The 25,753-nt window shown below is 33.9% G+C and overlaps 6 protein-coding genes and 1 long non-coding RNA gene across 10 annotated transcripts in view; 5 read left to right on the top strand and 2 right to left on the bottom strand.

Moving 5' to 3' along the window:
• Positions 1-16,882, top strand: part of LOC136415363 (breast cancer type 2 susceptibility protein homolog) — a 28,362-nt gene extending 11,480 nt beyond the window's left edge. The window contains exon 12 of the mRNA XM_066399910.1: positions 16,873-16,882. The gene's annotated coding sequence lies outside the window, so the exon portion shown is untranslated. The remainder of the gene's footprint in view (positions 1-16,872) is intronic.
• LOC136415308 (damage-control phosphatase ARMT1-like) lies at positions 388-4,823 on the top strand. 2 transcript variants are annotated; one of them, XM_066399817.1, is made up of 8 exons: positions 388-542; positions 596-701; positions 760-992; positions 1,045-1,210; positions 3,022-3,193; positions 3,250-3,489; positions 3,543-3,693; positions 4,578-4,823. In XM_066399817.1, exons 1-8 carry the CDS (start codon positions 493-495, stop codon positions 4,792-4,794), a joined length of 1,335 nt encoding a protein of 444 aa, XP_066255914.1. In that variant the 5' UTR covers positions 388-492; the 3' UTR covers positions 4,795-4,823. The 2 variants fall into 2 exon arrangements, with proteins under 2 accessions (XP_066255914.1, XP_066255915.1); XM_066399818.1 differs by having other exon boundaries at positions 474-542; positions 616-701; positions 4,578-4,822.
• Parp (Poly-(ADP-ribose) polymerase) lies at positions 5,425-10,430 on the bottom strand. The gene is made up of 15 exons (XM_066399911.1): positions 10,280-10,430; positions 9,918-10,223; positions 9,016-9,203; positions 8,713-8,957; positions 8,416-8,659; positions 8,146-8,359; positions 7,989-8,090; positions 7,822-7,930; positions 7,124-7,545; positions 6,803-7,069; positions 6,530-6,748; positions 6,352-6,471; positions 5,955-6,113; positions 5,711-5,892; positions 5,425-5,634 (listed from the first exon to the last, which is right to left on the bottom strand). Exons 1-15 carry the CDS (start codon positions 10,385-10,387, stop codon positions 5,562-5,564), a joined length of 2,958 nt encoding a protein of 985 aa, XP_066256008.1. The 5' UTR covers positions 10,388-10,430; the 3' UTR covers positions 5,425-5,561.
• On the top strand, positions 10,656-12,539 carry Rrp42 (exosome complex component Rrp42). The gene is made up of 5 exons (XM_066399934.1): positions 10,656-10,842; positions 10,898-11,094; positions 11,338-11,503; positions 11,555-11,734; positions 11,789-12,539. Exons 1-5 carry the CDS (start codon positions 10,795-10,797, stop codon positions 12,047-12,049), a joined length of 852 nt encoding a protein of 283 aa, XP_066256031.1. The 5' UTR covers positions 10,656-10,794; the 3' UTR covers positions 12,050-12,539.
• Positions 12,238-14,368, bottom strand: LOC136415382 (cysteine-rich protein 1-like). The gene is made up of 2 exons (XM_066399937.1): positions 14,170-14,368; positions 12,238-12,538 (listed from the first exon to the last, which is right to left on the bottom strand). The coding sequence occupies exons 1-2, from the start codon at positions 14,207-14,209 to the stop codon at positions 12,342-12,344; spliced, it is 237 nt and encodes a 78-aa protein (XP_066256034.1). The 5' UTR covers positions 14,210-14,368; the 3' UTR covers positions 12,238-12,341.
• Positions 16,883-17,333: 451 nt separating the features above from the next.
• On the top strand, positions 17,334-19,215 carry LOC136415448 (tigger transposable element-derived protein 4-like). 2 transcript variants are annotated; one of them, XM_066400019.1, is made up of 3 exons: positions 17,334-17,457; positions 17,595-18,471; positions 18,751-19,215. In XM_066400019.1, exons 1-3 carry the CDS (start codon positions 17,437-17,439, stop codon positions 19,029-19,031), a joined length of 1,179 nt encoding a protein of 392 aa, XP_066256116.1. In that variant the 5' UTR covers positions 17,334-17,436; the 3' UTR covers positions 19,032-19,215. The 2 variants fall into 2 exon arrangements, with proteins under 2 accessions (XP_066256116.1, XP_066256115.1); XM_066400018.1 differs by having other exon boundaries at positions 17,595-19,215.
• A 972-nt stretch (positions 19,216-20,187) lies between these two features.
• Positions 20,188-25,426, top strand: LOC136415649 (uncharacterized). 2 transcript variants are annotated; one of them, XR_010752627.1, is made up of 3 exons: positions 20,188-20,777; positions 20,840-21,045; positions 25,155-25,426. It is a non-coding gene; the product is annotated as an uncharacterized lncRNA (long non-coding RNA). The 2 variants fall into 2 exon arrangements; XR_010752628.1 differs by lacking the exon at positions 25,155-25,426 and adding an exon at positions 23,659-23,810.
• Positions 25,427-25,753: the final 327 nt, after the last annotated feature.

The following is a 25,753-nucleotide window of genomic DNA, read 5'->3' as shown; positions in this document are numbered from 1 at the left end:
ATGGCAATATCGCTTTTAGTCACGATAAATTTAATATTTTTTAAATTTACCTTGTCTTTTAGACTAATACAATTTCATCATAAATGCAATCAATTCTAAGATCCCATATTCATGCATTTTAAGTAAATATGCATTCAACGGACTTAAAAATGCATCTTCACAGTATTATTATCTTCTAAAATACTAATTATGATATAGTACAGTTTCACTTTAATCATGATTTTAATCGCTCTACCATCCATTGTTGCTTTTTGATAATGTGACATTGATAAGTACCTTAATTGACTTTTTTAAAGGTCGAAATCAAGCTTTATTTATAAAAATATTTACATATATTTATCACTCCAATTTGTTGCTTGCCAGCGCAAGTTGCAGTGTTTTTAGTGTTGTATCCAACTTTCTGTATTTTTGTATGATCTGATATTTCCCATGTGGATCATGTATTAGTTCTTGATTAGATACTTCTTATTGAGTGGGTGTAAACACGCAATCATGGATATAAAAACTCCAAGGAACGTTTATTTGTCAGCTTTCTACAAGAGGTAAGGACCGCATATCTTTCCTTTAGCAACAGCAATCAAAGATGAAATTGCAGGAGCTTTGCTTATCATACAGTTAAAAACCGTATGCCAGTGATATTGACTCAAATTATTGACTCCATATCACGAACCAAAGAGGATATTGTTCAGGAATTTGGAAAAGTAATTGCGCCAGTTATGCGACGCCAATTAAACTCAATTAAAGTGATGAGAATTTTAGGGCTCACATGAGGATCTAAAGAAAGCTATTAGTGAACTAGCTAAACTCAAATATGAGATCCAAACTAACAAACCCTTAACAAAATTAGTTTCCAAAGACTCTGACATTAAAATTTATAATGAATTCCTGGAAAAACAGGCTTCACAGGAGGGCGAGGCTACTCACTTTAATACAATTTTTCTACTCAGTGAATGCTACATGTATAGGAGAATTAAGGAATCATTTGTTTTAACGTGAGTTAATCCTTGAATGCAATCATCATCTAGGACTTTGAAATATTTTTAGAGACACCTTAAAAGAATTTGATTACTTCCGCTCATTTAAGAAGGAATTATTTGTCTCTTGCCAGAAAGCTCTTAAAATTTGGTGTGATTACAATGTGGAGTTATTCCATAAAAGCTTTGAAGAAAATTGGGCCGGATATGAAGATAAGCTTCATGGATTAATTAAAGTAAAATAAGTTTTTATTATTTTTATAAAGAAAAGTCTATTTGTCTTCAAGATAGACATGATCAAAACGATAATGGATGCGTCGTCCACCTCGTGGTCAATCGTTAATTGGTCTACACTTTGCATGCGACGAATCGTTTTACAAAGTTTTAATTAGTTTAATTTTCGGTGCTTTTGTAAGTACCTACGTACAGTAAATCCCAAAAATGTTAGGACTTATCCTTTTTAAAGATTTTATGAGTCCTAATTGAATATATTAGTTTTTATTTTATTTTGCTAATCAAAAATATTTTCATGAATTATTTATTTAGGAACTTGCATAAAAAAAAACGCAAAATCTTAATAGCTTATTTTCCAATTTGAAGGAAAAGTTCAGAGAATAACTAAACGCGTCGCAAAAATATTCAGGCGATATGTACAACAAAATGATTCATAGAAGGATTTATTTCTCAGCTATTCTTTAAGCATTTTTTGCTTGCGGAATGTGCAGTTACTTACAAAGTTGAATATACACCTATCTAATTTTAAAACAGTTTAAAGCAATTCAAGATTTAAACGATTTTCAGGTAGTACATTTTTACTATAATTCTTACATATCCAAGATCAATATTGCATCAGAAATAATGAAAAAAATATTTATGAGCTATTATTATAAGCAAGAAACAAGAAAATGTACAAAAACAATGGTATAAAACTGAGTGTACATCTTATAACAATAGATCTAAAGAGGGTACAAGATTGGATTTTGACCCTTTGCGAACGGGGCCACCGCAGCCGTCGCGTTGAACGGAGACATTTACGCTTGCAGCAGAAATAATCTACACGTTAACCGTTTGCTTTACAAAAACTAAAAATTTATTTAAATACCACATAAGTATTTGACAAAATCCAGCAAAAACGTGTTTTGATACGGTATGCTTTTATCTGAGCCACTTTATATTCCTGCATGGGGTAATACCATGCAAAGCAATCGCCAATGTGCAGGGCCGGTTTAGCCGGACAAGCAGCACAATAGTGCCTGGATTCTCCTCTTCCACCTTTGATTTTCCGATAAAAAATATTGTTGCACGCGATAAACGGTGCACGTTTTTATTTACGCAGAAGTCTTAGCCGAATGATTCGTAAACCTCAGGTTGCAGGAACCGCACCGCCTGCAACCTGCGTTTTCGGCTTCTACACTTCATTACAGTCAGAACTGAAGGTCGTTTACACTAAACCAAATAATTCCATGACTAAATATTAATTAGAGCTTATTCAATTAAGGTAAATAATTCATAATAATGATTAGAAGTACAAATTGATCATAAAAATTTAGAGAATATTAGTAACCAGCAATAAGTAATCACTCGGCATTTTTATACTCCTAATTAATTTGTGGCAAATTAGGTTTCGTTTCGTCGGAAAACATCACACCCAAAATGTTTTATCATATTTTATATTCGTTGTAGCGAAGCTTAATCTTTTTATAGTCTATCCTGGTCTGAAATAAATGGCTTCTTACGAGCAATTAGTCCGTGATAAATATAATAATATAATAAAAAATTATCATTTGAAAATTGACTACATCTTAAATTTCTTTAGATTGTTTGAAAGCCCAACAGGTCTATACTCAGTTTTGTAATTAATGTATATTTCAACTTTTAATTTATTAGATTATTTTAGCCACAAGCTCGGTTGTCTTATTACATTTTAAAAGAGCCCAAGTGCGGTTCTGTTCAATAGTTTTGCTGTGACTGTAGATATATTTGCGTTTGTTTTCATCGTGTCTGTCTTGATAAAACAACATAGATATCTAGATTTGACTATTTTTAGGTAGATCTCTGGGGGAATAAAAATGACTTATCACTCACTCTGGGTAGAGTGGGAGATATGTCCCACTCTCACGATGCGGATGCATTAGAACATTTTATACTTGTAGATGATTCAAAGAAGTTTCTGAAAGATCTAGTTGAAATTTCCGTACTTCATGGGCATGAGTATATAGGTACCGTGTAATAAACTCGTGGGAAAACGCTCAGTATTTTCATGCTAATTTTACAGACATAGTCCTGGACAATGCAGGCTATGAACTCCTTACAGACTTGTGCTTGATGACTGCCTTCACCATATTCTTTAGGAAACAAGGGGACCCCTGCCAAAGCAGGTTTAAAGTCAGGTTCCATGTAAAATCAATTCCCTGGTACCTTTCTGATGTGATGGAATATGACTTTAATTGGATGTTAGAACAAATAGCCAGTAATGAGGACGCTAATATTAGTTCAGTTGGCAAGAAATGGCAAGGTATTACTCGATCTTAACAAGTTGAATATTTCCCACGATAATGCAATATTCAGACTTCATAAGGGATGGCACGTGGGAAGTGATGCCGCATCCCTTCTGGACGTATCCCTGCGAGTATAATATGATGCCTGATTATGCTCCCGATTTATTTGAGCTTCTTTCCAAGTCTGCTATGGTGATTTTCAAGGGAGATTTGAACTATCGGTTGGTAAACGATGTCATGATAATGATTAATTTTTCGAAAAGGCGATAATTTATAAAAATTATACTGCTTTTGCATTCAAACAGACAAATTCGTAAATTAGATTTACTATTGCCTGAATACTAATGATACACATTTTATGATAAACATTTAGTCCACCTAATATACCTGGTTGACTTTTGCGTTAACAGCAAAGCTATACCTTTAGACTTCGAAGAAAACCTAAAGTTAAGAGATTTCATTGACTTTGAATAAAGAAGAAGGGCAATTTATGATATTTTCCAAAATAGAACGTTGAAGCGCGTCGAAGAAATAGACGACATAATGGGTTTATTGCAGCAATAAAAGTTCAGACGTAAGACCATTTTAGGCAAAACTAAATTGTGGTCATAAAATTTTGTGGACCTTTGAATGCAGAAGGACAATGCTCCAAAGCAAATTTATCATATTTTCTAAAATTGAACGTTGAAGCACGTCGACGAAATAGGCAATATAATGGGTTTATTGCTGCACTAAACATTTAGGGGCAAGAAAATTTTAAGCAGAACTAAATTGCCGTCATCGAATACCTGGGCCTTTAAATACAGAGGGTGAGCTTCAAGGATAATTTATCATATTTTTCAAAATTGAACGTTGAAGCGTGTCGAAGAAATAGGCGACACGATGGGTTTATTACAGGGCTAAACCATAAAAAGTAAAAATATTTTGGGCAAAAATGAATTGTTGTCATAAAATTGTCTGGGTTTTTGAATACAGAGAGAGAGAGAGCTTTAAAGTTCATTTATCGCGTTTTTGAAAATTGAACGTTGAAGCGTGATGAGAAAATAGACGGCATGATTTTTAAATGTGTTGTTTAAGTTAATTTTTTAAAAATGCACTAATTTAGGAAAATATTTGGCGAAAAGAACTGGGATCCAACCACATCTCCTAAGATAGCTTTACAAGGTTTGGAACTCCGGTTGTTAGCCATAAGAACCATAAAAGCAGACATCGTTTGTGGGCTACAACCTGGAATAGCAGAAAGATGTGAGAAAGAAGACGCAAAATGGATGGAAAACGGGGATTATGGCGTTATTCAATATGTTCTTGCTAAACAGCATTAATTAAATCTGAGTTTAGGTCAACGATTTTTATTTTGTTATGCGTGGCTACCTGTGTATCGGCTGTAATAAGGAGGTGCAAAGTTTACTGTTTTCTTTGTAATTCCAATAATAAATGAATCATTTAAAAGCCGTCAATTATTACTATTTTAGGCAGAAAGGTTCTATGCCTGTACCTGTATCTGTACATTGAAAAATCATAATTACTCTATGCTGATTATTCGCCCTCTTTTATGCGCAAAATGTCTTTTGAAAACTTATTGCATTTTTCAGAATGAAATATTCAATTACTTTTGAAAATCAAAAGTACAAACATTATTTTTGTCTCCTTTTGCTCCCTGCCATTTACGACATGACCTTTCAGGACATTCTCTCATCTCTCATAAAGTTGGGTCCATCAAGTGAGAACCTTCCTACATAGGCTTATTTCAATAGATAGAAGGTTTGAAATATCTATTAAGCAATGTATAGCAAATGGTTGATTTTTACAACTTTGTAATCACGTTCTTTAAATTGTATGAAAGAAAACACAATTTTACTTTACACATAATTTCTTATTGAAAGAAATACAAACATGAAACAAAGTGACAACTGGTAACACTAATCTTAAGATATTCATAAAAATGCAACGAGACTTAATTCTAAACCAAGATTAAACATTATAAAAGTGATGCTTTCAAACAGCAATATTATTAATACTTTTTTATTTGCGTAATAAGGTAAAACATGCTCGTAAGCCTAAACGTAGAAATCATTTTAACCTAACCTGTTCAGTATTTGTACTTGAAGTCAACTTTAAGCAAGTACTTAATATTCACTTGAGCCACATCATAAACAATATATCTGGAAAGAACCAGTTAAGGAAATACAGGATATTAGAGGCCAAAAGTCACACGTATGCTTAAACCCAAAAGGATACTCGTTATACAGTAAACTGCTTTTATCAGTGTTGGGTGCAGGCACTCCTTTACCCAATGGAACATCTATGTCCTCAATTTTTTTTACTGCAGATGGATCTGGATGTGTTTTGCCAAGACCCTTGACACTGTGATGACCTTTAGGAAGTTTCTCTATATACTCGGCTGTATGTTTTTCCAACATCTGAGAAAATGTTAGGCGCTTACTAAACTTAAAACTGAATAAAATCAAATAGAATCACTTACAGTACCCAAAGCTACATCACATAGAAGAAGCAAACCTGTGGTGTTGTTCATATTGGTACAGCAATAATTAGCCGATTTTGAGACCATGTCAGCGAAGTAAATTCCTTTTCCGAACATATACCCTGTCATCGGTGCTTCTGGCGGGGCAATTCTTAATCCCTGATTAGAAATAATTAAATAGTTCTTAGGCGAAGACACCAATATAGATAAGACAGTTTTCGATAGCGATAAATATGATTTTGGTTAAAGTAATTTGTCAATTTTAGTGACTATACCTACATATAGCCTGCATAGTGAGAGGCTATACCTATATATAAAATGCAATTTATCGTTTATCACCACCACAAATATCCTGCAATTTACGAACGATTTTTATTTTCTCAGAGATCAAATTTACCTGAGACAAAATTCCCGCGAAATTAGTGGCTCTCGAACCATGCCATAAAAGCTGGCGATTGTGCAATTTTTTGAATGGCTTAAATCGCTTCTCCTCACCTTCTCGTTTAATTATAAAAACCTGCAATTTAATAATATTTCATTTTGCCTGAAATCCACAGTGCATGAGTCAAACTAACTTCCTGTACGTCCAATTCATAGCTTGTGTGAGTAGCGGCATGAGTGTTCTTCACATATTCGTGAATAATCTTGAACTCCTTCGATTCCGGATCCAATATATCGATATGAGTCTTCAACTGAATATAGTAGCTATCTACTGTGTGTTCTGAACCAGAGGATTTCATTAAATTGTAGGCAATCTCCATCTCCATTAAATTGTCCAGCATTTCGATTTTTTGCTAAACGAATAAGACAACAAATTAAATGCTGTTGACAGAAATTGTAACTCCCACCTTTATAAGCTCCTGCTCTTTAATAATCTGGACCTCGTCCACTCCAAAGCTATGTGGTATAAGAGTATAGAACTTGTTGGTTGCTTCTATTAGCTTAGTTTCGCTGGCCTTCTTGTCTATTAAACCTTGGAGCTCTGCTAGCACACCATATGCCTTTTGTATCTGCTTTTTGCTTAGTTTTCCCAGGGGCATTTTCTCAGTATCAAGCTCAAATTCCAACATAAGCTTTTTCATTTGTTTTACGTCGAAAATCAAGTTTATTAAGCTCTACAGATCAACAAACATAAAAAAAAACTAAAATTCTTATAAAATTGCACATACTTGAATTTGTTTGGGTAATTTAGATTCAGCTTCTACAATTTCAAGATTCTCAGATGCGTCCTCCTCATAATCGATATCTACCGGACACATTTTGCCCGGCACTTTCATAAACGTATGCCGATTCTCCCAAAAATTACCAGTTTTTTCTTCGTAAAGGTCTTCAAACGCTTTCTTGGCTTCGTGAAGGGTGCTCTTTTCCTCAGTTTTAACCCCACCGATAGTCGTTCCAATTCTTCCCCAGGCTCGGAACAACCAGAACCGGTTTCCTTTATCTCCTTGGAGCAATTGCAGCTTGTAGAAACTGTTTTTATTATTTTGTACATCTGTAAGACCTAAAACTGCAGTCCATTTCTCTTTGAGGGAGTCCTCATAAACATGGGCTTTGTTTTCCAGGCCGCTGTCTGGATCCACTGCTGAACCACCTATTTGAATCAAGTAATATTATTTTTCTTCAGTAACTAAACGCAACTAGCATTTTTTTGGCTTTATAACAATAAGAGTAATTAACAACATCATAAAGATATACAAAATGAACCTTTTAAGGATACAATTTTAATATAGTTTTATTTGTCTCAAGTATAAAACATCAATGATATCTCCATCGCACTTCAATGAGCATTATATTCCGCATCCAACAATTGTAAAGAAATGTTGTGCTACCAAATTGTCAAGATTTTTTATTAACATAGCTTGCTCACCTTTAAGCTGTAATTTAATTTTGCTTGGAACAGTACTGACGAATCTGCTTTTCGATTTCTGAGCCGATTTACTGCTGGATGAAGGTTCAGGAGGCAAACGTGTGGCTGGCTAGAAATTAAAAGCAGTTATTCGCAAACCGAAATTTTCACTAAAAGAAAACATTCACATCTGAGCCCCAACTGCAGATGTTTTTCTTGGTAACTAAATCAGGAATTCTTCCCACATAGTCTTTAGCTTTATCTACGAAATCTTCAGAGACCACGTGGACCTACGAGTCAAAATTTCAAAGTGGAATTCATCCCATTTTGAAAGTTAATAGATACCTGTTCAACCTCAGCCTCTTTAATGCGAGCGCCCATTTTCTCGACCATATCTTTATTTGCAATAACTGCCATAACTGTGTTGGAAATTTTGGTTACTACTTTTCCTCCCAAGGATTGAATTTGCTTTTTTAATGCATCTTTTCCTGTCTGTGGAGTTCCCAATATAACGAATTGCATTTCATAGAGTGCTGGCATAACTCTCTTAACCTTCGGACTAAAAAACGATGCCTTAATTAAGGAACACACTAAACTGCAAAGGTACAAACTTACGGCCCGTCTACTTCATCCTTGGCTTCCTTTTTTACACTCGTGGAAGGATTTATGTCTTTAATTACCCTCTTTCTGGCCACATATTTGTATTTTTTTAAAAAGGGATACTCTTTTTTCAAATCACTAGGAACGACAAAGGCGGTTCTCTCCGGATCTTTGGTGACATTCGTACATTTAGCCCATTCGCTCAAATTCCCAGTACAACTATAACCTGCTTTGCTGTATACTAGTTGGCCGTTGCATTCTTCAAGAAATACAAATACTATTTATGGATATTTAATGACTTTCCAAACCAACCTTTGCATCGTTTGAGCGCCCCAAAGGACATAATATCACTCAGATGATCATACATCTTTTCCACACCTGACTGGAGATCTTGATCATTACTCTCCAGAAGGGACGTCAACTGAGGCTTTGTTAATTCCTTCAATTTATCCCGATAACCAAACATAATTTTGATTTGTGATCTATACTCCTTTTCCAATGAATCATCTTCTAATTTAATTTTCTTCACTTCAGGTAGGTCTTCTTGTTTTATAGCACTTCAATTCAACAAAGATATTTATTGTCAGGATTAAGTAAAGTGCTGGATTTTCTTACGGTAATACTTTTTTTGCCTCAGCTTGATCAGATTTCGCTAAACCCTTAAATCCTGGTATTTTATCCGCATTTTCATAGTAGCCCAATTCAGACCGAAGCTGAGCAAAACAGGTCAGATGGTGCCATTGATCTACACCACCTATTTGTCTGCTGACATCTGATTCATAGTCCTTTTTGGATACTCGAACCTAATGTTTTCATACCATAATTCAATGAAGAAACCTTTAATTCTAAATGACTCGATAGGAATTAAGATTCTACAGGGTATAACAAATTCGAGTCTATGTATGGGGATCTCGGAAACGGGATTCGAATTTCTTACACCCTAAATAGAATGAATGTATATTGTGAAATATGTACATAAATAATGGAAATTGTGATTTGTGAGGGCATAAAAAGTTCAAAAAGAAACATTTTTGAGGTCGTAACCAATTAAATTCAGAAGGGTGTCATTAAAGAGATTTCTTTTATCTTTTTCTTAGTTGCTGGATAAGTCCACTTTTACACAATACTTATGTTAATAAGGAAATAGAATATGAGTAAAGATGGTGACAGTTTGCTGTCTTTGTACACGTGTATTAAGGCGCATTAAGCACGAATTTAAATTCCAAGAATAATCCTATTAAATCCTCATATAAGCTATAAACAATTGTCAATTAGAATCTGCTAAATGAAATAAACAAAGTAAGTGTACTTTTGTTGCTAACCAAACCACTATCAATGTGCCATAGCTTGAACTAATTGTGAGCTCACTTGAAGGGTCTTCACTATTTTCAACTTATCAGTGACCTCTTAGTTGTTTAATCATTTTTTCTTAAGTTATTCTTTTCCCATATATCTAATCAACTGTTACATTTTTTCGTCAACCCATTAAATACTAATTTAAACCAAAATAACCTCACCTCTCCCATTAAAATCTTCTGCTCACATCCCCTGCAAGTAGACCTACCACTCTTAGCATATTCAATGAGAAAATCCTTCAAAGCCAGTTGTTTAGCCTTTGTTGCCTGTTTATCTGCTGATCTCTTTTTTCCTTTAGCTTCTGGTAAGATTATCGAGTCTCCTCCTACATTACTTTTAATGCGATCTTGATCTTGTAGCCGCAAAGATTCAAAGTTCTCAATATCATCAGTGGTCTTCACTCGTTGCTTTTTAAAAAAGCACTCAAAGTGGAACCAGTTGGTTTGTTTGCCATCAAAGAAAGGCGACTAAAGAGAGCAGATTTCGAAGTTTTAGAGCCCCTCAAAGAGTGTGGGGTACTTACTTGAGTAAGCGTCGCCATACGCAGTACCCCTTGAGCGATGGGCTGTTTACATGATTTGCATTTCGAGCGGCCTGTTTTAGCGTATTCCGCGCGATAGGGTAAATCCATGTTTTTGCAGATAGAAGTGATTTTTCTAAGTCTTTTTGTATGAAACGTTTTATTCAGATAACAGCATCACTAATATGCCGGTAAAATCAAATCAACAAAGAAAAATGACAAAAATGACAATATCTAGACGTTTCGCCTCATGTTCACGTGAAGAATCTCTCTGTGCATCATTAAAGTGTCACATGATTTTCAGTCAAGAGAGATGATTTTAAACAAAAAAGCCTGTGTCGAGTCTAAAAAATAAGGTTATGAAAAATGGAAATATTTTTATTTTGGTTTTTCATCAAATTATTATTTTCATTTTCCAGTGATTTTCACTATTTGGTTGATCACTCCTAGTTTTAAAGTGAAACAATAATTTAAATCCAAAGTGAAATTTTCAAGGTGCTTGATCACGAAAAGGTATCATGTCCCTTTCTGAAGCCGAAAAAACCTTCATTTTACACGGAGTAGCTGTAAGTTTATGCCCAAATTTTTGGGTCCTAATTAACACATTGTTTTCTGTATAAGGAAAACTTCCGCGTAGACGGACGAGACCGTGAGGGCTACAGGCCCATGGAAGTAGAAACTGATATAGTCCAACATGCCTTTGGCTCTGCTCGATTACGATTAGCAAACACTGACGTTTTGGTGGCTGTTAAAATTGAAGTCGATACACCACTTCCTGAAAAACCTTTTGAGGGGAAAATTGAATTCTTTGTTGATTGGTTAGTGTTTTACTCAATGTTTTGATAATCTCCTACAGATTAAATTAGGAAACTAACAATTTGCCCTCAGGATTTACCTCAATATTAAATCCAAATAGTTAATCTTTCAGTATTCTACATAACATTTCAGTTTTACCCTGTGCCCTTTCAGGGAGTGGAAGAAAACATTAAAATGCATATAAATATACAGGGCAATATGTATGTATATGTATAGGTGATACATTTTGTGGTTTGTCACTTTAGCTCTGCAAATGCAACTCCTGATTTCGAAGGCAGAGGTGGGGAAGACTTAGCTATTGAACTCTCCAATACTCTCTCATCAGCATATGGTTCATATAAGACTTTAAATTTACGAAAACTGTGTATTTTAAAGGGGAAGAAGTGTTGGAAGCTGTTAGTTGACGTATTGGTGAGTATTCTTACCTTTTCCATTCTTGTTAAAAATAAAGGAAAAATTAAGATTCTAGAATGTGGGGGTAATTTATTTGATGCAGTATCATTAGCTGTAAAAGCAGCCTTATACAACACTCAAGTGCCTAAAATTCGAGCCGTCAATATCGATGGGGATAACGTTGAAATTGAAGTGTCTGATAACGTTTTTGATTGCGAAAGCTTGGATATAATACACGCTCCAGTATTGGTAATGATTAATTAGTGAAATTTTAATTATTACTAAGACCTAAGGCTTCTACAGGTTACAGTATGTAAAATAGGAGAGCACTGTATAGTGGACCCAAGCTTAGGTGAAGAACAATGTACAGTTGGTTCAATAGTGGTGTCTGTGTCAGGGGACAGTTTCAGCGCAATTACCTCAATTGGGACAGGTTCTTTGCAGGAAGAGACTTTATTTGAATGCTTAGATTTGGGTCAGAAAGTGGGTGTTAGGTTGAATGAGGCTCTAATGGAGACTCTCAGCCAAATTCCTGCCCATCAAGACATTGGATTTCTGAAATAAAGTTTGTCAATATGAATTGAGAATGAAACAAATCCCACGTACAAACGATCTAAAGCTAATAATTATTACAACAAACGGGAAAATATTCATTAACGCTTATCATTTAATCTTGTAATACCATCAAATTTGATTATAATGAAATTACTGATATTTATTATAAGTACTTAGGGAATAGATAAACCATGATATGTGTCGACGATTAACGGTTTTATTAAATAATAATTAAAGCCAACAGGGCAAGTATAAAAAATGTACGTAAATCAAAGGGAACCTATGAAAATAAGAACTTAATCTACTTCTTGAAAATGTAGCTCTCAGCGCCTCCCCTTCCAAAACCGCCAGGGCCAAAGAGAGCCGAGTAACAGGGGTTGTGGCAATAAGGCTTTCCTTCCCTCTCAGCGTGGCTTCCAGGAGTTAAGGTCTTGTTACATTTTTCGCACCTTAAGCAAGCCGAGTGCCAGTCTTTGCCTAGGGAGGTTTTGCGCTCGGCTGAAATATTAAACCAAAAATCTATTTATAAAGAATTGTCTAATTATTTCAGAATGTTTATCACTTAATTGATAATCGATTCGATATTTAATAAATTATTGTTTTGACTCGGTATATGCGTTCATGACCCGATGACATAATTCTTATAAGATCTTGAAAACGATTCCCTTTTAAGGTATCACACTTCAATCAGGTATTGCGTACGTGCTCTTGTATCCGAAAATAAATTACCAACATTCCCATGGGCAAATACGTTAGTTTAATAAATTGCCCATTCAAAACACACAATACATGATTCATGATGAAAAAAGACAATATCTTTTGACCTTGCAAACGTTTTGTTAAAATAGCGATTACCATATGTGAGTAATTTGTATTAAGGAGAGCTGCGATATAATAATTTAAAGTTTCGTGGAAATTTGCTCTTTAATTAAGAAATTACTTATTTTTAACGAAGAGAAATTCAGTTTTGGTCATAAAATTGTTTATTTAGTGGGCGTGTCCAGGACATTGAAGTCGTAACTATTTGTGCATCATTTTTATAGGTCATTTTAGTATATTTAGCTTTGACTAAAGCCTAATATTTGTTTTTGATCAGTACATAAATTCATAACTAATCTTATCTTCTTAAGCCCTAAAGCAAATTAAATGAACAACAAGATATTGTGAGTACCATAAAAACTTATGCCTTTATCAGATTTAAAATTTCTATGGAATTTGCAATTTTTCGGCACAATTGTATCTTCAATTATTGCTCACTTTGAGTTCAAATTTACAATGTAAGTTAATCGTAAAGAACCGACCTTTTAGGCGACCCGGATAACATATACCGAATCAGTAATCTAGAAAAACCGGAGGAAAATTAATTATACAAGAGGCCATTTTTTTGCCACAGATGAATGTCTAAAACAATGTTACATCCACTTCTTCTATATCATTGCGAGGAATAGTTCCTCAAGTAACAAGCCAACTAGAAGTGAATGTGTGCAACCAAAATGAGTTGCGTGCTTTTAGTAGAAAGTGGAGATACGTAATTTTTTTCTTCAAATTAATTGAAATTTTCAAGAAACACTTTTAAGATGAAACTTCGTCTTGTTTTGATGCAAATTTTTCGCGCATATTTAGCTACATCCAGGGCCAGCCTTAGCAAATTTGGCGCCCTAAGTAAATTTTAATCACCACTCCCCTAGCTCCAAGAAAAATCGCCGATCAGAAAAATCCACCGTCGCCCAATCTCATCCATCTTATAAGGCCGGTACTGTATATATGGCTTGGTACTTTGTAACGGTTAATACAACATCTATTACCTGTGTCTAGCCAATAGTAAGAAGTTAAACATCGATCATTTAAAACGGATACAAAAATAACTCAAAATTTGGCGTAGAATTCAAAAATAGAATAAAATCAAAATCAACGAGATAAAAGGAAAAATATTCGCAGATTGCCCCCTTTTTGCATCAAAGTTCTCGATTTTCATTCAGGACTTCCTCTGAAAACGACCACTTCCACTTTACATAGCTCCACAAAATGCAAATTGCCCATCTGATATCAGTTTTTATTCCCAGCTACCCTCAGTACTGATTCAAAACCATTCATTCTTTTAAAAAACTAATAAAATTTCAAATACATACCAAAATACACAGGTTTTTCACACTTCGGACAGTTAGGCATCTTACTTTAGGTCCTACAAAACAACCGTGCTGGTGCCTGAATCTCTCTGACTGCACAGAGTATCTTTTGACTCGGTACCAAACTAACGAAATGCCTTCGCCAGCAGGTTTTTCACTAAATAGGTATTCCGGTCGCTGACGCGCACTGCCGAATGATAAATAATGTTGTAATTCAGTATTTTATGTGGTATACAGACTGTCCTCATATTGTGCCTTTTTGATCCCTTGAATACTCATAATCTAAGGAAATCAATTGGGTGCATCGAGGCCGCTGTGCCTCGCAAATCAATATTCGTTGATTTTCGTATAGATAATGACACTACAGATATAGATAGTCATTGAACTTGAATTGCACAGACGTGACTAATGCAAGCATCGCAAAAATCAGGGTTTCTTGTCAAAATATGTTTTATTGCGTAAAAAAGAATGCAAAATTGATTATTTACATTTTTGTAATAATGTTTTAAGCTTTCGTGAATCCTAACAACTTGGGGGTATTAGCCCCAGATAATTTTTTGAAACACTTCTTCATGGAGTAAACACTTTCAGTATTTCTAGCATTGCAGGTTTTAGAAGGGCTACTTCATCTTGAAGTTTTATCTTTACCGCTCTTAATACTCCCACTTTTCGAGGATTTTTTCTCTGATGTCATACTGTCGCGGCTGCCTTGAGCAAAACTTTCACAAACCTTTTTACAAGTGCTACTAGTGTGTGCAGAACTGGTAGAGGAGAGGCATTTGCACTTCTCGTTTCTCGAATTTGGTACTAACTGCTGGGAATTGTGGGCGCTCCATGGGCCGCTAGATCTCGTAAAGGGAAGGTCTAGAAATGCAAATGTTGGGTTATACTAACCGGATCTCTCTGAAAAATGGTTCAATCCTACAACATTTTTACATCGATTATTGTGATCGATAATTGTATCACTAGTGTGTCGCACACATTCAATTCACCAATATGTCAAGAAAATATTGAATTCACCAACGTATTAAAAACATATTACTATTAAGTGGACTATTATATCCCACACCCCAAAATAACCCATTTGACACCTATTCCCACCCCGTATTCCCCTTTACCCCCAGGTACCTACCTAGCCCCAACCACCGCCAAAAAATCCACCGCACTAATCTTTTCGTGTCACCCAAACCAATTGGAAAAACTTTTAAGCAAAGGCATCAAAAACCTTCTCAAATCCCAACCTGGAGAAAATTATAGAAACTTATTCCGAAATTTTTTTTTATTTCCCCAAAAAAGTTACTTTGCACAACATATAACGAGTTAGATGATGACGTTTAGGTGCATCTTTTATTAAAAAAGTTTTAGTCTAATATAGGCAGCGCGAACCTGCGAAAGCACACGAGAAAAAACGTTTCGGTTTTATTCTGCGATTCGCAATTGAAATCGAAAAGTTGAAAACGAATTTCATTTTGCAAACTCGATTCGACCTTGCTCCAAATAAAGTCACCTAAAAATTGCCACACAAAAATATTTTTATAAAAAGAACTTTTTATAAAAACCTAGCCGATTGAAAAATTGCATCATTCTTCCACATTCTTCGTTTGAGCATTCTTTTCATTCATTCATATATCTCAAGCAAGTGCTCAATATTCATTTCGATCACTAATCGTTATAGGCAACTTTATATACACGTTAAGTAATATGGGTTGCATATGTTAAAAGTGTGCTGTGATGATTAAAAACTGTAATGTCGGGTTTTTAGGTGTTTACGTTTACCGATGGGGTTCGGAGTAACGCGGCGTGTTGTTGGTGCTAACGGGGTGATCTATTCTTCCGTTACAAGTTGAATACGCTGAAGGGACCAGTATTCTAACCCGGCAAAGATACTAGCCATAGATACAAAAATACGCGCTGATACTACTCGACTATCTTTATTTGCACAAAACTATTTATTATCACAGTCTATATATACTATACCGAGGGTGATAATTGCGGTACGTTACCTCGAGAGAGCTAAGAATGTAAGAGAGAGTTTTTAAGGGTCCTTTTTTGGTTTTTATAGCAAACCAACCCTTTCGCTATTTCCGCCCCTGCCACTCGTCAACTGTCACTTGTCGGTGCAGGTTCTCGGAATGAACTGCTCTCAAGTGTATAATGCACCATAATATAATTGTTTGTCCAAAAGATTCAAGGAGCACGACAAGGACCGTCGACATTTGTAATTGCTGTCCTGTTGTCGATGTACAGATTCGCTAGGCGTTTTCCGTTGGGTATTAGAAATGAGATTGCCTCACAGAAATCGTAAAACAGGAACGTTTATGTTTTATTACTAAACTTAGAATAAACTTATATTTACTGTGTACAGAGTATGATTGTTACCAGTTGGAGTATGTGTGGAAGAGACGAGGCTCAAAAAAGAAAAGAGACCGTTGGTGGTGTGATCAACGGTTTTATATGGTTTGGATCAAACTATCCAGAATGTATTTCCGGAAACCGTTACGGAAAATGTTTTCCCGCCGTCTTTACAGAACCGAGATATTGCTCTGGCTCGCAATGCACTGTCACTGTCATTATTAAACGGGTGACACTGCACCGCGCTTTGCAATCAGTGTTCTGTTCTGTCGTTCTGTGCGGCGATTAATCCTGTAAGTTCGACTTGGATATTGTAAATTAACCTTAATGCTATATTTAGTTAATTAGTTTTAGTTGGTTTTGGTTTCAGGTGTTGAAAATGGCGGATGAATTTTTCCAGCCAGCAGCAAAAAGTGATTTAAAGAGGATTTACCCGAATTATTTCAATGGTAAACAAAATACAGTAATGTTCGCTTATAACGAACCCGCTTATAACGAACTTTCGGTTATAACGAACTAATCTATGAAGTACGAACTCAAGTACATTTAAACGTATGTTATTTTTGTCATTTATAACGAACCCGTTTACAACGAACTTTCGCTTATAACGAACCTTAAATTTTTAGAAGAATAGAAAAACTTTACGGTTATAACGAACTTAACGCGGGATTTTACCGAAATCCCAAAGAAGAAAAGTAAACAATTCTCGGGGAAAGTCCAAAATCGTTTGAAGCAAATTGCTGACACAAACGACACAGTTGTTCCAGTATATTGATAGCGTTCAAAGAATTCGTTCGTTAAAAAAATCATGAGTTATATCATCAAAAAAAAAAACGTAAAGCTTTAACTTTAAATTGTAAATATGACATTGTTAAACGGTTGCAGAGACATGCCAAACAGAGTGAAATTTGTTCAGAAATGGGATTAAGTAAATCAACGGTAAGAACAATAAAATATGCAATGTTCACAGATATTTTTTTTTGTTATTCCAGTAATTTTCCGGCTTTGTAATAAATTATGTAATTTGAAATAGTATTAATACGAATTAAAATTTGACTATACATATGTAATTTTAGGTTGCAACAATTTGGAAAAATAAAGAAACAATCCTAAAAACCTTCGAAAGTGGACAACATTCAAATGTAAAAAAAATCAAAAAGCCCAATAATTATGAAGTTGACCAAAGACTCTTAAAATGGTTTTCTCAACAAAGAAATAATAACGCAATTGTTAGCGGTGCTATATTACAATCAAAAGCTGAAGATTTTGCAAGTAAGGTGTCCGGAAACCAGGAACCGAAATTTAATAGAAGCTGGATCGAAAGGTTCAAAAGAAGGCATAATATTACGAGTGGAAGAATTGCTGGAGAATCGACTTCAGTTGATATGAACATTGTAGATGACTGGCTGCAAAACAAATGGCCAATAATTAGGTCAAACTTTAAGGATGAGGACATCTTCAATGGAGATGAAACCGGTTTATTCTTCAAGCTTACACCTGATAGAACACTAAAGTTTAAAGGGCAAACCTGTGAAGGTGGAAAGCTTTCCAAAGAAAGAATCACTATATTTGTTGTAGCGAATTTGACAGGATCCGAAAAAAGAAAGTTATTGGTAATTGGAAAATCTAAAAACCCTAGATGTTTTAAGAATATTGTACAATTGCCAGTAACTTATAAGTCCAATAAAAGGGCATGGATGAATTCAGAGATTTTTATAAATGCATTACGTGAATGGGATGAAGAATTACGCCGTAAAAAAAGAAAAATCATATTGTTAGTGGATAATTGTCCGGCTCATCCCGATGTTAAAAATTTGATGTGGATTACGTTAGTGTTTATGCCACCAAACACTAGTTCTAAATTACAACCCATGGATCAGGGTGTTATCCATAGTCTAAAGAGTCATTATCGACGACTCCTCCTCTCGGAAATGATATCTTGTATGGATAGTGGTAAGGAAAAATTTATTATTACTCTTTTGGATGCAATACGTTTTATTCATATGGCATGGCAAAAGGTGTCAAAGCAAACGATTAGAAATTGTTTTCGACATGCCGGTTTTCTCGAAAATGAGAATTTTGATTCAGATGATGACTTACCATTAGTCGAATGGCTTAAAAAAAATCAATGCAAAAATAAAACCGATATTCAAGAGGATTTTCTTCAAACCAACAACGATTTTCATGAATTTGTTCATGTGGATGACAATCTTGTGAGCGTTGAGTTTTTAGACGATAATGCCATTATTGCGTCTGTGTCTTCTGCATCTGACACTTATGATGATGATGAGGAAGACGAAGATGCAGCATATGAGAATAATGAAATAATATTCGTTCCTACAACCACAGAAGCACTTCGATATGTTTCTAGTATTCGTCAATTTCTTCAATCGCGAAATATTCCACAAAATGTTCTCGATGGAATAGCCCATGTGGAATTACATATAAATGAAATTCATTTCACCACAATAAAACAAACCAAAATTAGCGATTTTTTTCTTTCTAATTCCTAAAAAGTGTTGTTAAATTTAACAAATATGTATTATTTAAATTGGTTACTAGTTGAAGAATGTTACTTGTTGACTTTTTTAAAATATATATGTATGTAAATAAAGTGAGTTATGTATTAATTAAAAAAACAATCATAACACCATTTATTGCTTATAGCGAACTTCGGTTATAACGAACTATTTACTACGGTCCCTTGGGGTTCTTTATAAGCGAACATTACTGTACTTATATTTTTACTTGTAGATTAGTCAATTCATATTTTAGAAAACTTATCGTGCTTTGCATTCTGTGCGAAGGCAGATAATATAACACTGACAGTCCAAGCTTTTACCCGATTTTGTCCTAGTAACTTTACTCTGAAAGAAGTGAAAGCAATGCATACAAACGAACAACCTTCTTGTGTCTGGATCGTAGAGTATCAGTTAAAACGTAAAGAAGGTAACCTAGAATTTATTCAGAAATTACCAGAAGGAATGGAATTGACTAAAATTATGAAACTTCTGAAAAGTAAACAACCAGCAGATGTAATGGCTTTGAAGGAATGGGTATATGGTAAAATTGGAGAAAAGCCAGATACAATTGTTATAGAGTATGGGTGTTTCTGTAATTGTAACTCTTTTTTTGATGGGTGTACAAATCAAAGGCCTGATTTGCACTCAAAGGAGTCAAAGGCATTTTCAAATTTGTTTCAAAATCTCTCAGTTAATTAGTAATAATATATAATTGAGTGAGGACTTTATAACATTATTGAATGGTTATATGTTCTTTTTGTTGTTAATAAGCAATAACTACATTAATAAAGAAAAAACAGTGTCTTACATTCCTTTGTTTTTTAATGTATATGTTGGAGAATGAACATATGAATTCAAATCCGAAGGTTTATTTTTTACTGGTTAATCTTATTTTACAAAACTATACATATATTCGGATTTGAATTCATATGTTCATTCTCTGACAAATCTTTACATCTTTATTGGTTTTGTTGATTAACTATGGATACAACATTTAAAATTCTTGGCTCGTCCTTTTATTGTGCATATTTAATGTTTAGTTACATACAAACACATTTGTGGTTTGGTTTTTAAATTTTTAACTATTTCCTCAACTTGTTTTTTGGTTAAATTACCATTTTGATATTTATCATTTAAATTGTATATAAATTTGTCAGGTGCCTGTTCATTTTCTAATTGATGATCACATGATACCTTTGGTATATTGTGGATACCGAAGGTATCATTATTTGCATTCATAACCTCATTATCTGACTGTTTTAATAACCTCAATTGCTCACTTTGTTCGCTTTTCGTTATCTCTTCGTTACTGTTAATTACAGTACCGGATGCTTTTAGCATCCGAAGGAAGCCTCTGGCTTCCGTTTCATTATAATCACACTGTGTTTACGCTTCAGTACTAGTACTAGTACGCATTTGTTGCATTTGAATAGTAACGTTTTCAAGTTCCTCTTTCAATTTTGTTACAGGATCTTTTAGTCCATGTTTATTCATCATATATTTGTATATCGGTTTGATTTGATTATAAATTCGTAACACATTCGCTCTAGAAGTGTTATACTTACGTCCTATTTCTGTTATAGAACACTTTTCGTACTCAACTAGTTCGTAAATTTTTAATTTTTGTTCAGGTTTCATTTGAATATTTATTAATATTAAAATAAAATTTTTATACAGGTGCGAAGCCTTCGGCATCCTTATAACATTAACAGAACACTGACAATATAATCGTGTAACGTAAGTGTAACAGTAATATAACAGATTAAATTCACTTTAAAACATTAAATTTCCTCTTTTAGAGTATTTTTTAGTATATCGTGATGAAAACTTACATTTGAAACAACAGTAACATAACATATCGTTCCTTCTGAGGTCTCTGTTGGAGCAGTGACAGTTTTATTAAAATCCACATGAAGAATAATTTTGCTTTTGAAACCAGAGATATTGACAGACTGGCGAGACAAATCTACACAGTAAATTGTATGGCTATTGTTGAATGAAACAGGTATGTACAGAAGAACTGTATTACCAAGTCCAAATACTTTTTTGAAATTATTACTATACATATCATAAGCTATAGCATATTTTTCATTTTCGAAATCTAAATCAAGAAATTCTTCCGGATAACGTTTGCCGTTAATTTCAAAGTTAAGATTTTTTACGTTCGCATGATCAAATAAATTGTTAGTTTTGAATTGATCGTTAGTCCTATCTGTTTGGAAAGCTACGAATGCAAATACCGGATTATCTATGTACATTCCTATAAATATTCGTGATATCTAAATGTAGTGTTTTTCCAGATACATTTTTGTGTTGTATATATTACCAACTTTTAAATACGTTTTGATAAGGATCTGTAGTCAATTGATTGATAATTTCAACTTTAGTGTTATCGTCGTACTCTAGAATTGGTACTCTTAGTAAAAATTCCGTAATTACGATTTTTCCTAGATGAGGTAATGTACCATCGTTAAAAGTATCATCGGCCTTTTTACTTTTCCACCTGTATAACGCTTCGTTGTCATTATTTCTCGTAAATGTTATTTCAAAACCACCTTTATAGATAGGAATATTCACGTCCGAAAAAAATCCTAAACCCAAATCCCCCAATTTGCCAACAACTGAAAAATTTCCACCACCGAATCTCGAGATAAAACCTGAATTTAAAAGATATCCGTTTGTAGTAATTACACTTTTTAAACTTTCATCTGCAATTTGAGCACCAGGAAACGATACAGCTCCTATAACTGTTCCAACAATTCTGGGGAACTCTACCTCATCTAACAGTTTATTATGTTTCTTTACTTCGACATGAGAAAAAAGGTATTCAACAAAATTGTCAATTAGTTTGACATTTGAATTTGGACCATAATTTTTAGTATCGTCCTGATGTTTATACACTCCAGTGATACAGTACAGAAATTATCACCAGTATCGATTTGAAATAAAGTTTTCTTATTTACGCTATTTACATTTAGCAATGAAACAGGATGTACATTTTTATATTCAGCTCTAATCACATCTTGAGAATATATTGAAAACATTTGTTTACTCATATTGTTATTTATTTATGTAAAGATAATTTAAATATTATTTTTTAAGAGATATTTAGGTCTCTTAAAAAATGGTGAAACGTCTTTGAATCTATTCAGTTAAATTTTTTCTAAATCTTTTTAATGTTTCTACTTTTCCGATTATCTTCCATTTCTCAATTAATGCCATTTTAATATCTTTCCTAATTTCTACTGGTTCCTTTTTATTCTTATTGTATTCGTTTAAGATTAATGTCTTCATTTTTCCATAATTTTTTATTTCCTGTTCAATGTCATTGAACTCTTCATCGGTGATTTTTCCGTCTCTAATTGCCTTATAGAATTTTTCTTCTATCGAATCAAGTTTACTTTTTGTCAACAATCCAATCGTAGCATCCTTATTAATTTTTTTCGTAATTATTCCACTAGAACTTCACAGAACTGCCATAAATGTTGTTAATCCAATCGAAATTGGTACACTGAATGGTATTAGAATTGGAACTGCAAAAGATGCAATCATAACTCTAATAACTAAAAGTTCTGAAAGTGTAATTACACATTCTATACCAAAAGTTCCTGCCGATATTTTACGATATTTCTTTTTCATACCATTTCTATCCTTTCTTTCGCCATCAAGGTACTGGTATTGATTCATTATTCGATTAATTTTGTAATTGGTAGAGTTGAATTCCCGAAATGAAATTTTTGGGTAGAGATTTTGATGAAATGGTTCACAATACAAAATATCTTTTTCGGATGGTGCCGAAGCTGTAATGTCATTTAATTAATTTTCATTCATATTTTATTAAATAAAATATTTTTTTCTCAAAATTTTGTTGGTTGTAACTCGTAATTATAAAACGAACCAATAATTTCTTCATTATCTAAGTCTTTAATTTTATATGTGGTAGGGTTAGTGTGCTGGACTTTATTGATAACAAATATTTCATTCGACCAATTATTTTTTTATTTATTCGCGAACGTACTCTTGTAACTAGTTATTCGTACGAAATCTCCAACCTTATATTTAGGTTTATCGAAAGTAACACTTGTGCTCAATCGAAGCAGAATATCTGCTTCATTACTTTTTTGAACTTCGGATGGTTTCACACCGATTGTGCTATGCACATTTTTGTAGTTATATTCCATGAACAGTTTTGGTAAAATATCAATCCATTTAAAATTTTGACGAATCTCAAATTGGATTTTTAATTTTTCGTTCATTGTTCTGTTAAATTTTTCGACAATTGCTGACTTTTGTTCATTTTCCGTATGATACATTTTAATATTGTATTTTTTAACATTGTTTTAAAAGTTGCGTTTTCAAATTAATCCTTTATCTGTATGAAGCGGATTTGGCGGTTTATGATTTACAGGCATCGCCGCGTTTATAATTCTTTCTAAAGTTTTAGTAACTTCTACACCACTTTTCTTCTTTAAAGGTTCAAACCATGCAAACTTGAAAAAAGTGTGAATCACATTTAGTATATATTTAAAATTATCATTTTCTTTTTCATAATTAATCATTATTACTAGATCAGCGACCCAAATATCGCCAATTCCTAACGTTATAATTTTTCGTGTAGGAAAATTTTTCCAAACTCGGTTGTGCAATTCCTTAGCTTCATCTACGGACACGGGAGCCGAAGGCTTCCTTCGGATACCTTCAGCATCCAATGCTTCAGAGGTCGAGGCGACCTCGTAACATTTCTGTACCGGTTTTAGTTACAACTTCAGATTTAGGTGACTTAATAAATTTACTTTTGTTGGATTTACAAATTTTACATTATGCGGTAAGTCTCCATACCGTTAGACGCTTGTACTGCACTGCGTTGATATTCTCAGTCTTTTTTTTACACTGACGACAATAAATGAGTTCTTGTTCTGACTTTATTTATTATATATAGAAATTATTTCCTATTTATTCTTCTAAAAAATGCAAATATATTATAATTTGCTCAATATTTTTAAATAAATCATTATTTCTGTTGTACAATGAAAGTTTTATATTCGAAATCTTTGTCAAACCCTCTCTTAGAAGGACGTATAAAATCGAATGTGGCGTTTTTTCATATTATATATCAGAAATTAGCATTTTATGAACGTAACAGGTATATAACAGCTCATGAGTGCTGTGCAAGTGTTGATTTGATTCATGGTTAGCATAACTGAATTAGGAAATCTCAGAATGTACAGCCTTGGCCAAAAGTATTTGCCACTTATGTTAAAACTCAATAATTTTAAATTATTTTATATTCGAGATAAAAGGAAAATACCAGTTGATCAAAATAAGAATATTTATTAAAATAAAACATTAAACATTAATATTTAGTAGAAAAACCTTTAACTTTAATAACAGCGGCGATTCTTTTGGGTAAATTTGACACTAAACGTCAGCATTCTTGTGGAGTAATATGCCACTCCTGAATCAAATCATTTTTTAGTGATTCCTTTGATGTTATTACATCAGTGTTCTCTAATTTTGCGCTTCAGTATCGCCCAAAGGTGTTCAATGGGGTTGATGTCCGGTGACTGAGGAGGCCAATCTATGACCTCAATCCCATCATCCGAGAACCACTTCATTGTCGTTCGCGATTTGTGACATGGCGCGTTGTCTTGCTGAAAACGAACGTCATCCATGTTGGTGTCACCAAACATTTTATTGAAAGACGGTGTTAGTGCCGTTTCCAGTACTTGAATATATTTTTTTGAATTCATTCGGCTTTCACGCACAACGATTTCGCCCACCACGTATGCCGATATACTACCCCATACCATTATACTTCCTCCTCCGTGTTTTATGGTTGGTACGATACATTCTGGCTTGTATTCTTCGCCTATTCTGCGTCTAACAAAGGTTGCACCCGCGGTACCAAAAACCTTAAATTATTACAAAAATCATTGAATATTTAAAGGACGACTAATAGGAATTTTACTTGTTCCTCTATTACTATAATGTAATTGAAATAAATATACCTCGAAGTTACACTCGTCCGACCACACAACATTTGACCCATCCTCTTCAATGAAATTTTTATGTTGAATACACCACTGCAAGCGTTTTTTTTTTCATTATTTGCAGACAACCACGGTTTCTTCCTTGCTTTACAACCTTTGAGCCCGGCATATTGAAGCCGTCTCCTGACTGTTCTAGCAGAAACGTTTTTCTCAGTGCCCCCGAATAATTTTACATCTTCTAAGCTGGCTGTAAAATCATTCGGGAGCACCGATTTTGTAAAGAAGTGCATACCAATTGCCGATCTTCTTTTGCACTTGTAGTACGTTTTCTTCCACTTCTTTTTAAATTTTCATGACTTTTGGAATTTTTATAACTTTTTAATGTATATCTGACATGAGGACACTTGACTATTTTTGCGATTTGTGTTTTATTTTTACCTTCCTCAAAAAGTAATTGAATTTTTATACGTTTTCCTGAATCTAATTCTCTCGTTTTTGGCATTTTTGTCAAAAAATAACAGTTTTCTTTAGAATAAACAACTATAAGCAAATAATTGTTAATCGATGTGCACACTACGAGTAACCGAGTAAAATGAATACCTATAAGTAAAATTCAAGTTTGTTACTGTAATCGTGTCGTGACTTGTTTTCGCATGTTTATGATGGGATGCTTTGTTTACGTTATTCAGGTGATCACACCGATTAATAATAAAATACAAAATA

The sequence above is a fragment of the Euwallacea similis genome, chromosome 20, assembly GCF_039881205.1.
Source record: "Euwallacea similis isolate ESF13 chromosome 20, ESF131.1, whole genome shotgun sequence".
NCBI classification, from domain to species: Eukaryota; Metazoa; Arthropoda; class Insecta; order Coleoptera; family Curculionidae; genus Euwallacea; species Euwallacea similis.
The sequence above is the reverse complement of the archived record's forward strand: the minus strand, read 5'-3'. Positions and strand labels throughout refer to the sequence as shown.

Excerpts from the sequence above, each read along its gene's own strand:
- Parp (XM_066399911.1), bottom strand. The coding sequence starts at position 10,387 with ATGGATTTACCCTATCGCGCGGAATACGCTAAAACAGGCCGCTCGAAA. Across the intron at positions 7,546-7,821 it reads AATTAAATTACAGCTTAAAG|GTGGTTCAGCAGTGGATCCA; the intron begins GTGAGCAAGCTA and ends TGATTCAAATAG. Across the intron at positions 5,893-5,954 it reads GTGATGTAGCTTTGGGTACT|ATGTTGGAAAAACATACAGC; the intron begins GTAAGTGATTCT and ends ACATTTTCTCAG.
- LOC136415382 (XM_066399937.1), bottom strand. The coding sequence starts at position 14,209 with ATGCCTAACTGTCCGAAGTGTGAAAAACCTGTGTATTTTG. Across the intron at positions 12,539-14,169 it reads TGAAAAACCTGTGTATTTTG|CCGAGCGCAAAACCTCCCTA; the intron begins GTATGTATTTGA and ends TTAATATTTCAG.
- LOC136415308 (XM_066399817.1), top strand. The coding sequence starts at position 493 with ATGGATATAAAAACTCCAAGGAACGTTTATTTGTCAGCTTTCTACAAG. Across the intron at positions 1,211-3,021 it reads AGCTTCATGGATTAATTAAA|GTAGATCTCTGGGGGAATAA; the intron begins GTAAAATAAGTT and ends GACTATTTTTAG. Across the intron at positions 3,194-3,249 it reads TCATGGGCATGAGTATATAG|ACATAGTCCTGGACAATGCA; the intron begins GTACCGTGTAAT and ends CTAATTTTACAG.
- Rrp42 (XM_066399934.1), top strand. The coding sequence starts at position 10,795 with ATGTCCCTTTCTGAAGCCGAAAAAACCTTCATTTTACACGGAGTAGCT. Across the intron at positions 10,843-10,897 it reads TCATTTTACACGGAGTAGCT|GAAAACTTCCGCGTAGACGG; the intron begins GTAAGTTTATGC and ends TTTCTGTATAAG. Across the intron at positions 11,504-11,554 it reads AGCTGTTAGTTGACGTATTG|ATTCTAGAATGTGGGGGTAA; the intron begins GTGAGTATTCTT and ends GGAAAAATTAAG.
- LOC136415448 (XM_066400018.1), top strand. The coding sequence starts at position 17,437 with ATGGGATTAAGTAAATCAACG. Across the intron at positions 17,458-17,594 it reads TGGGATTAAGTAAATCAACG|GTTGCAACAATTTGGAAAAA; the intron begins GTAAGAACAATA and ends ATGTAATTTTAG.